The 13,318-nt window shown below is 37.2% G+C and overlaps 1 protein-coding gene across 5 annotated transcripts in view; it reads left to right on the top strand.

The window, feature by feature from the left end:
* Positions 1-13,318, top strand: part of CNTLN (centlein) — a 277,959-nt gene that overhangs the window by 198,875 nt on the left and 65,766 nt on the right. For 3 of the 5 annotated variants that reach the window (XM_004600347.2, XM_055123769.1, XM_055123765.1), the window contains exons 16-18: positions 3,742-3,916; positions 6,786-6,876; positions 6,958-7,178. In XM_004600347.2, coding sequence (XP_004600404.2) covers positions 3,742-3,916; positions 6,786-6,876; positions 6,958-7,178 — 487 coding nt within the window. The remainder of the gene's footprint in view (positions 1-3,741; positions 3,917-6,785; positions 6,877-6,957; positions 7,179-13,318) is intronic. The other 2 variants (XM_055123768.1, XM_055123767.1) reach the window with 1 other exon arrangement.

The raw sequence follows: 13,318 nt of genomic DNA, 5'->3' as shown, positions 1-13,318 counted from the left end.
CATAACTTCTTGTATTAGATCAAAATTCTATTTTTTAAACTCTGATTCCGGCATTCAGACAAGTTTGGGAAGCTCTCTTTTAAGGGATCAATGGGTCAAGCTCCTTGTCTTCAGTCAGGTAAAAAGAAAACAAATTTATAAAGGTAATGTCGAAGGATCAGATCTATATTCCCATTTCTTTGCTACTTCTTTTAAAGTTTTCTTTCCTGTTCTCAAAATCAGTTAGAGATAAAATCCTTCTCAGTTTAAAATCCACTAAGCTTTTATTTGTGTCTTCAAGGAAATTCCCATTTCAACTGAGTATAACTGCTATGTGGTACTACAACATTCTTCATTACATAATGGCACAGTTTACAGATGTTTGAGTATTTTTATATAAACAAGTGCATGAAACTATTTAATGTGAGATGCTCAGCTCAAATGTATTCTGTTTTGCATGTGCAGAAAATCATCTTCTGAGGTGATGTCACACAATATCTCTTAAAATGTAGCTGTCATTTATGTTATCTATCATTAAACTTTCACACTATGAGGATTAAGCATTGCAATTTTTTTATACAATCTTAGGAATAACTCAACCGCAAAGAGTTTGAAATTCTAGACACCCCACAATAGTGCTTTAGGACTTCAGGACATTCTATTTCTTTTATCTTTTTAAAGTCTAAGGATAGAGATTGATATGAATACTGATAATAAATAATATAATATAGAACTTAATTTCTTACATATAGAATATTTTACAATTACTGTCTCACAAATTGGTATTTCTATAGGTAAAAAAGAATAGTATCATGATGTTAAATGAAAAAAATAATAATGCCTTCTAGTAATAAGTTTGAACTCCTTTGTTCAATGAAAAATAATCCATGATATCTAGTATAGTGTGACAATCAAATTTATTTAAAACAAGTGCAAGTTTTGCAGAACATTAGAAGAGGCAACTCAGAAAGAGATCATGATTGGCTAGAGAGTTAGGATCCCCTTTTAAAAGGAACATACCCGGGGCTGGAGTGATAGCACAGTGGGTAGGGCGCTTGCCTTGCACTCAACCGACCCGGATTTGAATCCCAGCCTCCTATATGGTCCCCTGAGCACCACCAGGGGTAATTCCTGAGTACATGAGCCACGAGTGGCCCCTGTGCATCGCCAGGTGTGACCCAAAAAGCAAAATAATAATAATAATAATAATAAAATAATAATAATAATAATAATATGAAGGGAAGATACCCTATTTTCTATTGAAGCTGGGCTAACTAAAGCTGAACTGGAGAATAATTATTGGTGTTTATTAGATATATTTGACAGTGAGATCTTTTCATGATTGGTTGAGATTGCTGACATAGATCAGGTCAGTAAGATTTATTTTATTTTATGTACCACAATATTTTTGTCTCAACTATACTAGTGATCATAATCAGGATTTTTTAATATTTTGAGAAAGAAAAACAGAATTCAGCAAGTCATGTTTATCAACTTTGTAGGTAGCACAGCTTTGAAGGCACTACACTGTAGCACTGTCGTCCCATTGTGTTCATCGATTTGCTAGAGTGGGCACAGTACCATCTCCATTGTGAGACTTCTTGTTACTGTTTTTGGCATATCAAATATGCCACGGGTAGCTTGCCAGGCTCTGCCATGTAGGTGGGATACTCTTGGTAGCTTGCCTGGCTCTCCGAGAGGGATGGAGGAATTGAACCCGGGTCGGCCACATGCAAGTCAAATGCACTACCCACTGTGCTATCGCTCCAGTCCCACAACTTCTAAAAGGACGGAAATATTTTTTTTAATTGAGGCAAAATCCTCAAAGAGAGGCCAGAGAAATAGTACAGCAAAGTAAGGTGCTTGCCTTGTACACTACTAGTCTAGGTTCAGTCCCCAGAATCCCATATGGTACCCTGACCATGGCTAGTAGTAACCCCTGACCATCACAGGATGTGTCCCCCAAACAAGCAAACAAAGATGTCCATGAAGACTCCCACTAAGAAGATAAGATATAGATATTCTTTTTATATATATATATATACTTTATAAAAATATCTTTAGGGAAATTCCTAAATATTTCCATATATGTGTATGTGTACATACATATTTGGCTACATAACACTAGTGATCAGCTTTCACTTTATCACTGTCATCCCGTTGCTCATCAATTTGCTCGAGCAGGCACCAGTAACGTCTACATTGTAAGACTTGTAACTGTTTTTGGCATGTCGAATATGCCATGGGTAGCTTGTCAGGCTCCACTGTGCAGGCAAGATAATGAGGAAATTTGGGAATTATGCAATAACGTGTAAAACTATTTGGATGATTTACTAAACTAGTATTAGTCTATAATACAATAATTATACCAGAAAAGCTTTAAACACTTTTACTCTGTAAGAGTTCTGCTAAATATATCTTAGAGTACACCTGGAGTATAGAGTTTAATCTGTACATAGTGTTCCTTGGAAATAAACTGGAGCACATTCATGAGTGAACAGGATGGGATATGTCTTAAAGATATTATTGGTAAAAATTTGGGATATTTATACAAGCTAGTGATGATTTTCTTAGTAAATGTCTCAAACAAAATATAATTGTGTCAAAATAGTTAAAAGTTCATCCATGTGCAAAAGAAATAGAAGAGAAATAAAAAATATATATTTATATGTATATATACATATATATACATATACATATATATATATACACATCACTGTATCACTGTCATCCCGTTCATCGATTTACTCCAGCGGGTGCCAGTAACGTCTCCATTCATCCCAGCCCAAAGATTTTAGCAGCCTCTCCTTACTCATCTTTCCCAACGATTAGAAGTTCTTTTCAGGGTCAGGGGAATGAGACTGCTATTGTTACTGTATTTGGCATATCAAATACGCCTTGGGGAGTATACATATAATAAACTCAACAGCGCTTTTGATTTTTCTTTTATTTCTGATTTTCTAATATTATTTATTAGATTATTTATTATAGATTATTATTTATTAGTTTTCACTAACAGATTATTAACATATTACATATTCTTCTTACCTGATTGCCACCCCAGGAGGATGAAAAACTTCACAAGGGCAGAGATTTTTATCTACTTTGTACACTTATTGTTTCATCCAAGGTGCCAGGAAAAGTGCCTGACACATAGTTGATACTTTAAACATATTCTATTCAATGATGAATGGCCATAAGATATATAACTGAGATTAATGAAAATTCCTCAGATTCATATTTTTTCTCTGTATAAGGAAAATCATTTTTTATTGATGAGTGTTCCGAACCTAGATGTGTTAGAATGTTCTTGAGTTAACACTTCTCCAATAGTAGAAATACAATAATAGCAATTCTATAGAAGTGATCTTAATTTTTCTGTATCAGGGTCCACTCATCAATTTTTGGCAAACAGGCTGGCAGTTTAATGCGGTCAAGAATGTGGTGCAGCTTCAGTCTTGCAGTTCTGTGATTTACCTGGGCCACCCCAATTGTACTTATAGGCCTCAAGGCTGTATCCCAACTATGCTCAGAGGACCATGCTGTGCCAGGGGTTGAACAAGTGGTCATGTGCAAGACATCTATCTTAACACTTACGCTACTTCTTTGGACTCCCTTAACATTTAGATCTGAACCCAAATCCTTATATTCTGTTCAATGAAAATTGATATAAAATAAATATAACATTTGGTTTGAATTTAAAATAAGCACATTCAACATTTCTTACTCTTGGGTTTTATTCCCTCAACTTTTCCTTTAAAGCAGTGATCCTGAAACACAGACTTCTCAAAATTTGGGAACAATTATTGTAGAAACATCCCAGAAAATGAATCCTGTAGAAGATGGAATGGACCAAAAAGAAAGTGAACAAACAGAAGACAGTCAAACACAAGGAAAAGAATTAGTAGAAATATATTCAAATGGCAAGAACTCAAAGGTATTGGCAATTTTGATTAATAGTAATCTATATTTTAATATTATCCTGTCCTTCATAATTTGCATAAATTTTGTTGCCTAAAATTTAGTTTTTTATTCCTTATAATGTGTTCTCTTTTAAGCATGAAATAAAAATTCTCACATTTGAATGCTTTAAGTACTAATTTATATGATGTTATAAATATTATTATTCTTGATATAAATGTTAAGGTATTTATATATCTTCTTCCTTAAATCAATGTGATAATAAGCTCTTTCAGATATATGTGATTTAATGGTAATTAAACTTTTACCTTCATTTTATTTGCTTACTTCTGTTTGTTTTGAGTCTATGTTGCTGCTGCTGTGCCAGGGTTATTCTCACCTCATTGTTCAGTACCCTTTCCAACTGTGCTGCGGTTCTTGCCCTGGGATCAAACCAGACCTCTTGTTTGCAAAACTTGCACTCTATCCCTCTTCACTATCTCTTCAGAATTTAAAATTCTGTTTTGTATAAACCTTTTAAGTAACAAAGTCATTAATTCTGTCTAAATATTTTTAAAGTGTTCTTCAATAATATTGCATTATAAAAGTTTCAATTTCATATTGTTTAAATTAACATATGTATGTACTATAAGTTTATCACTTAAAGTCCTTATCAATGCTACAGATGTTTGTCCTCTTTGTCTCTATTTACTCACTGCTCTTTCCATTCCCTTTAGTTAAACAATAATTGGTCTTCTGTTCCTCAAGTTTATGTTCTAATTGAGTTTAACTCTGTTTTCTATCTGTATTACATAGAAGTGAAGTCATGCACTGTATGTCTTACTCTGTATAATTTATTTTACCCATCTATATTGTTGCATCTATGCTGCTGCATACCCATCCATATTGTTTTTTTAAATTTTTTTATTTTATAAAGTAGTTCACAATATTTGTTTACATTAATATTCAAGCACCAATCCCACCATCATTACACCTTCCCACCACCATATTTCAGATGTTTCCACCCCAATCTCTGCCCTAAAGCAGAACCCGAAATAACATAATATTTCCCCCTAAGGTTGGTTGCATCCTACTTTGAATCCCATCAAATGTGGTGGGGTACTCTTGGAGTATGGGTGGGATGTATCATATGAAGTGTGGAACAGCCGCAAATGTGGCTTCATGGTCCAGGAAAAGGCTCACTTGTAGGTGAGGCACAGCCTGAGCATGTGGAGAGCAGCTGTGAGCATGGCAGACTGAGTTCTGGAGGTTCTTGGCTGCCAGGGCTGGGTCCCTTGGGATGGGGAGGGAGTCTCAACTGCCTTCCTCAGGGGTGCCCCAGTGAAACAGCCTGGCGTGGTTCAGTGGCATGGTTATGGTGAGCATCATGTTATGCTCCCTTCCGGGAAAGAAGGACATGCAATCTGGATGGTGGCTGATGGAGACATTATCTGGCACCAGCCAGGGGTGACTTATGGGCATGACTACTGAGTTGCTGGAGATAGGCGGATACGGGCAGAGTATGTCCATTCCCAGTCCTGTTGAACCCAGAGTTCTCAGCCGCAAAATCACAAAGTCCCGCGCACCTGGGTTTTCCAGGAGTTCACTAGTGGGTGAGCCATCCATGTTTTTATAAATGGAAAAATTTGTCTCTTTTATAGATGAGCAGTATTTCATTGTATATAAGTGCCATATCTTTTTCATTCATTCATTCATTCATTCTTCAACGGATGTTTAAATACCACATGTCTTATAATTAGGGTTTGTAATACTTTTAAACATGTTGCTATTTAAAGCTTTGTATTGGTGGCCAAGGAGATGGCTTACAGTACTGGAGCACATGCTATGCATGTTGGGGCCTGGATGTGATTTCCTGTTCTCCATGAATTCCTGAGTGTATAGCGAGCAGCCCTTAAGTTCTGAGCTGGGAGTAGCCCCGAGCTCTAAGCACTGAAATAAAATGAAAGCAAAAACAGTAAACTTTGCATTGAGAAACTTTTTTGAACCTGTGAAACATTTTAGAACTAAACTTAAGAGGATTTTATTATATTTACAGTCTCTATATTGGGAATGTAGTAAGGAAAATATATGGTTTCAAGAATGTTATTTTGTTATCATCAATATTATTTTATCTTCATTTGTTAGATGTGTTCTCAATCTACAGGCAGCAGAAAGCTACATGGGATAAAAATCACCTAGGTTTCCAGGGAATAATTTGTATAATGGAATATTCTTGCTTTATTTTTATTGATTTTGTATATATGTCTGCTGCCAGAGAGGTCAACTTTAATGTACCTATTAGGTTCACTTTGTGAACCTAATAGTTCATTATAGAATTGTACCTTAATTACATAAGGTACTATTCTTAATAGAATTGTATCTTAATGTCAATTATAGAATTTTAGTGTCTGAGATAGTGATAACTGGAAATGATCATTCTATACAAGAATTGAGTGCTGGGACCCGAGGGTCCCAAACACTGCCAGAATTGGTTGCCCCCAACATGAATAAATTAGAGATTGTATTAGAAAAGTAAATGTTTTTTGTGCTGACAGTAGGTAAGGGATAAACATGGTAACCTTTCAGTACCTGTATTGCAAACCATAATGCCAAAAGGAAAGAGAGAAAGAGAACAAGAAACAGAGAGAAAGAAGAAAAGGCAGGCTGGCAGGAGGGAGGGGGTGGCTGGAGGGAACTGGGGACATTGGTGGGATATGCACACTGATGAAGGGAAGGGTGTATTGAAACCCGATCATAGACAACTTACTTTGTAACTGTGTGTTTCACAGGGATCCAATTAGGGAAAAAAAGAAGAATTTTAATGTATGAGAAATTTTAACAAATTAAATGTTTTAAATATGGATAAATATTATACTAATCAAATTTTTATGAATCTTTCAAATTAGGATTTTTATTATAAGAATGCAAAAAGGCCAGCTTTTCAAAAGAAGAGTAACAGTAGTCAAAGGAGTTCCTATGCAACAATTCCTACCAGACGTAAGAACTCATATGAAATTAAGCCTCTTTAATTTCATGTCATTTAAAGATATTATTAACAACAGCATTCTTTTTATATAGCTAACAGAGAAAAGTGGAAAAATATATCTTCCCAGAAATCAAACCACATTTTTGTATTACGAGAACGTATAACATCTTTACAACAACAAAACAATTTACTTCAGAATGCCAAGAAAACAGCTGAATTGTCTGTTAAAGAATATAAAGAAGTGAATGAAAAGCTCCTTCAGCAGCAGCAAGCAGCTGATCAACGAATTCAGACAAGCAGACAGACAATAAAGGTAAAGTGAACTTTTAAAAGAAATTATAAAGGGACACAGATATGGCTTAAGCAGAGGAGCCTGTATATGCCTTGTCTTTAAAAGGACATCTGTTAGGAATGACCCCAGGGTCGCAAACACTGCCAGAATTGGTTACCCCCAACATGAATAAATTAGAGATTGTATTAGAAAAGTAAATGTTTTGTTTTGCGCAAGCTGTTTGGTTCACATGTATATTAGACATTTCTTTGAGTTAAAAATATTTTTTTAGTCACTAATCTAACAGTGCCTGTAGTTTTTAAATTCTGGTGCAGAAGATCATTGAAAGGGTCTTCTGCATGCAACTCATGCACTCTACCACTGAGCTATATCCACAGCCCCTCTGGATTTCTTTAATAATGTCTTTATTAAGGAACAATCTATATACATGAGGAATTCCAAATCAAGAAGGCAAACATGTTAAAAGTGTTCCTTTTTCAATTAATTTTTCCCTTTTTCTTAATAATTTTTGTTCTTTGTTAACTCTTAGTTTTAAAGCAGTTTATTTTATGACCCGACGTAGAGAATAGAGATTCCCAAACTTATTTGGCCTGTGAACCTTTTCAGAAAAAAAATTATTATTTGGTGCTCCCAGTGGTACCCAAGTCAATGGGGGTACAGTACCCCCACCCATGTCTCCATTGTCTCCACACTCCACAGGATGATATTGTGCACTTTGGTCACACTGATGTAGGGCATCACATTAAGTGACCCTTAATGTGTACTTGAAAAAAATGTATTTTCTTCTTTTGTTGGTTGAGTTTGTATGTAAGGATGTGTATGCACACAGCATACACACTGTGCGTGATTTGTATGTGCGATGTGTATGATGCTTCACTCTTCCATACCCTTTCTGATTTTCTATCCCATTCCATCAGTTTTTAAAAGTTAAATATTAAAATAAATTGTTCATTCTTATATTTTGGTAATAGCTAGTGAAATATACTTTACTATAAGTTCTCATTTAATTAATTCAATGAATGTTACCAGTTGACACAGTTGTGCAACTACCATTAAAAGAAATTTCAGAATATTTTCATTACTTCAAAAAGAAATCCAGAGGCTGGAGATAGTTATAGTGGGTAGGGAATTTGCCTTGTATGCTGTTGACCTGGGTTCAACCCCCAGTGCCCGGTGGTCCCCCTGGAGTCCTCACAGAGGTGATCCCTGGGTGTAGAGCCAGGAGTAAGACCTGGGCACAGCAACATGTGGCCAGTAACTTTTGGTTATCATCCTTCTGTTTGCCATTTCTACAAGCCCTATAAACCATAAATTTATGTTTTGTATCCAAGGTATTTTATGTAGTTAGAATCGTAACATGGTTGTTTCTGTGTCTTCTTTTGTTAGCATAATGTTTTGCAGTTCATCTATAATGTAATATATATATGTATATATATATGTGTATATATATATATATAACTGGCATAAAGTCTTTGAAAACTTTGTGGCGAGAGGGGTAATACAGTGGGTCAGGCACTTGCCTTGCACATGGCTGACACTTGTTTCATACATCGCCTCCCATATAGTCTGCTGAGCACAACTGGGAGTAATTCTTTACTACAGAACCAGGAGTAACCCCTAAGCATTGCCTGGTAGCCCCCAAACAAAAAAATAAAACAAAAAGACTGAAAAATTTATTCTTCTGCAAAAATAAGAAATAACAAGAAATAGTCAGATGACAACCCTTTAATAATGCCTTATACAGAGTATTATAATCCAAGGAATATTATACTTTGAAGGTAATTAATGGCTTAAGAAAGTTACATATCAAAAAAGTTACATACACTTAAGCCACAAATTCCTTCTCTTTGAAAAACTGACAAATAATAGTTTGGTGTTTTTTGGTTGGGGATAATTTGGACCGCCCCAAGCAGTGCTCAGGGGACCATGTGGTACTGTGGATCAAACTCAGGGCTCCTGAATGCAAAGCATCCTCGTTGTTCCATTTGAGCCATCGCCCTAGAATCAAAAGTATTTTCCATGAAAACTATAAATATTATAATGTGACTTTTTGTGCTCATTCAGGAACACTTAAAATTCCCCTATGGGACTCTACAGATTGATCAAAGTTGTACATCAGTCTAAGGAACATTTATTCCCTAAAAACATGGCTATATCTAAGTAAGAGTAGGAAACATTTTGATGTTTTTAACTTTCTATTTCCTCTTCTATGTACTTAGAGTTAAAGGTAGCCTGGGAGAAATAAAAGTCCATATTGTTCATATATATGACCTAAAATTACCAGAAGAAGGAGTATAGAGCTAAAACTCCTTTAAATTTCATTCCTGTGGCTGAAGAGATAAAATGGTTGGTAGGATTCTTGCCTGGCATGGAACCAACGCAAATTTGATCCCTGGCACTATATACATATGGTCCCCCATGCCCCGCCAAGAGTTTCCCAGAGCACAGAGCCAGGACTAAGCCCCAAGCACTGCTGGGTATGGCCCCAAGCAAAAAATTAATTAATACAATATTTTCCCAAGTAATTTTTATCATCTTACCTGACTGAGAGTTTCCCTAACTACTGGGGGAACAAACCCTAAAAAATAGATGACTGACCTCATTCTGTGTGAAGAACTCCATCTCTCTGTAAAGAGACTGGAATTGATAATGGGTCAGTAGGATTGTTGAAAACAATTTTAGCCAAGTGTTTAAAATTTTGTGTGCCTGAAGTTATGGATTCTAATTTAGACCAAATATTAATTTAGCCAGATATTTTAAAGGTTAAAATCTGTGCTTTAAATATCCATAAGAGTACGTTAAGACTCATATATACATGGAACTGGAGTAACACTACAGTGGGTAGAATGTTTGCCTGCACACTGCCGACGTGGGTTTGATCTGCCACATCCCATATGGTCCCCCTAGCACCTTCAGGAATAATTCCTGAGTGCAGACCCAGAAGTAAGTCCTGAGCTTTGAAGGATGTATCCCCCCAAACAAACAAAAGACTGACGTATTCATGTAAATCTGGAGGTTACATGCATTCATAGAGCTACATGCGTACTTAGGAAAGAAATTGAGGAAACCTAAATTCTTGTACTGTATCTACCCATACTATACAAGTAGTTGGTAATTATTAAGGCAGTGTTTTTATAGCAGTGATATTAATAATAGCCAAAAGGTAGATATAAACTAAATGTCCACTGATTTACACATGAGGAAACCAAATGTGACATATATAAGAAGTAAAATTAGGAATCCAGAAAGGTGATGAGGTGCTTATATATGATACAACATGGATGAATCTGAACATCTCACAGAGTAAAAAAAAGAAGTTTATAAAACTCACTTATTGCTTCATTCCACTTAAATGTAATATATAGAATAGGCAAATCATGGAGATGAAAAGTAGGTTGGTGGTTGCTTTAATTCAGGGGTAAAAAGAATAAGAATATATCATTGTCCACTAAAGTATATAGGTGTCTTTTATTTTATTTTTAATTTTTTTTAATTTTATAATTTAGTTCACAGTATTTGATTACATTTAATATTCAAACACCAATCCCACCACCATTACACCTTCCCACCACCAAATTTGGGATGTTTCCATCCCATGCCCCAATCCCTGTCCCAAAACACAACCGAAATAATATATTTCGTATTGTCTGTTATGAAGAACTGCTGAACATGCTTATAAAAAAATGTTCATATAGGAAACAGTGTGAAGAATGTTCTATTTTGGCAGGAACCATGAAGACATTCTATAGGATATCACTAACATGTTAAAGTTTGGGTGATACGAGCTTTGGCATGTATGTCTGAAAATATGTACATATGCATATATATGTATATATATTTCCCTCTATGTTTTGTTGCCTGCTGTCTGAATCCCATAAATGTGGTGTGTCTTATGATGTGTCGTATGATGTGTTGCATGTCCTTGTGCTCCAGGAATATGTTTACTCATATGTGAGGTTCAGCCCGAGCGTGTGGGGAGCGGCCTTGAGCGTGGCAGTGGTTGGGTTGTGGAGGATTTTTGGCTGCTGGAGTTGGGTCCCTTGGGGTGGGGAGGGCTTATGGGCATGACCCCTGGGTCACTGGAGACCAGGAGAAACGGGCAGAGGATCTCCACTCCCGAGTCCCCTTGAGCCCAGAGTCTAAGGTCTCAAAGTCCCGCATTACCTGGGTTCTGTAGGACTTCACTCATGCATAAGGCTCAGCCTGAGCTCATGGGGAACAGCCTTGAGCATGGCAGCGGTTGGGTTATGGTGGTTTTCAGCTGCTGGAGCTGGGTCTCTTGGGGCAGGGAGAGCTCTCATCCGCCCCCCTTTGGGGCACCCAGAGTGAAACAGCCTGGAGCAGAGTCTGGTGGCATAGCCATGGGGGCCTCATGTTATGCTCCCTTCTGGGAGAAGAAGCCATGTGATCTCTTTAGGTGTCTTTATAAAGTTATGCAGATAATCTAAAGTTGATTGTGCTGAGTTGAACTCATCTGCAAATATATATCACTGTCACTGTATCACTGTTATCCCGTTGTTCATAGATTTACTCAAGTGGGCACCAGTAACGTCTCTATTACATACAGCCCTGAGATTTTAGCAGCCTCTCCTTACTCATCTTTCCCAGCGATTGGAGGCTCTTTCAGGGTCAGGGGAATGAGACCTATCGTTACTGTTTTTGGCATATTGAATAAAAGTCACTGGTAGCTTGCCAGGCTCTGCTGTGCGGACGGGATACTCTCGGTAGCTTGCCGGGCTCTCCGAGAGGTATGTATATATCTTTTACTGTGTTTGGGGTATGAATACACCATGGAGAGCTTGACGGCTCTCCCGAGCGGGCAATAGACTCTTGGTAGCTTGTCAGGTTCTCCAAGAAGGAAAGCAAGGCTATTAGATGTTGCGTGGCCATGCACTTCCAGGAGCTTGGTCTTATAGTCTCTGGATGTTGGCCGTTGGTGGGATTACACAGTGCCGGGGCAGTTTGTGGGTATGACTGCCAAGCTACTGGAAAATGGGGGTTCTGGGTTAGAAGGCCCAGTCCCAATCTGAGCAGGCATGGAGATCTCAGCCCCAGGTCCCACACACCTGGGTTCCTCTGCTAGTCCCTTCATGCATGAGCCTTGTCCGAACGTGTGGAGAGTGGCTTTTTTTGGGGGTCACACCTGGTGATGCACAGGGGTCACTCCTGGCTCTGCAGTCAGGAATTACCCCTGGTGGTGCTCAGGAGACCATATGGGATGCTGGGAATCGAACCTGTGTCGGCCACGTGCAAGGCAAACGCCCTACCCGCTGTGCTCTCTCCAGCCCCAAGTGTGGAGAGTGGCTTTGAGCATGGTGTGGCTGTGGCAAATATCTATAAAAATATTAAATTCTCAAGCAAGTGATAATATGGTATCACTGTCACTGTCATCCCATTGTTCATCAATTTGCTCACGCGGGCCCCAGTAACATCTCCGTTCTTCCCTGTTGCTTGCTAGTGTAACCCGATGGCGTATTGGGGGCTCTTTCAGGATCAGGGGAATGAGGACCATCGTTGTTACAGTTTTTGGCATATTTAGTACACCACGGGTAGCTTACCAGGCTCTGCCTGACATATGGTAATATGGTATATCAATTATTTAACTAGATATTTGTTTTAAATAGGAAAACATAGACATGCGGTTATATCTGAATAAGTATTCTAGTAACTTACTCATTTTTGAATAACAATAAAAGCCATTTCAAATTAATAATTCCTCTATCAACAAAAATTTATGTGATAAATATAATAAAATGTATATGTCAATGATATTTAGGTGTATTATTTAGCTAATATTATATGAAGCACTACAATTAGTATTGAATATAACAAAGTAAATTTTTTTCTATGTGCTTTATTTAAGAAAGTTCCTATTGCTTTATAGTCTTTCATAACCTCTGACATTGCAATATTTGTTATTAACAACTTTCACAATATTAGAAAGTTAACGAACTGAGATCTGTGTAAGCCATAACACTGAAATAACGAATCTGTCTGACGAACTACATTAATGCTCTCTACTTATTAGATAGAATAGGTTGTTGAATCATATTGACCTATTTTAAAACATTTTTTATTGAATCACTGTGAAGTATACCCTTACAACGCTGTTCGTGATTGGATTTCAGTTATACAGTTCCAACCCCCATCCCTCCACCACT

The sequence above is a fragment of the Sorex araneus genome, chromosome 1 (assembly GCF_027595985.1).
Source record: "Sorex araneus isolate mSorAra2 chromosome 1, mSorAra2.pri, whole genome shotgun sequence".
Classification (NCBI taxonomy): Eukaryota; Metazoa; Chordata; class Mammalia; order Eulipotyphla; family Soricidae; genus Sorex; species Sorex araneus.
The sequence above is the reverse complement of the archived record's forward strand: the minus strand, read 5'-3'. Positions and strand labels throughout refer to the sequence as shown.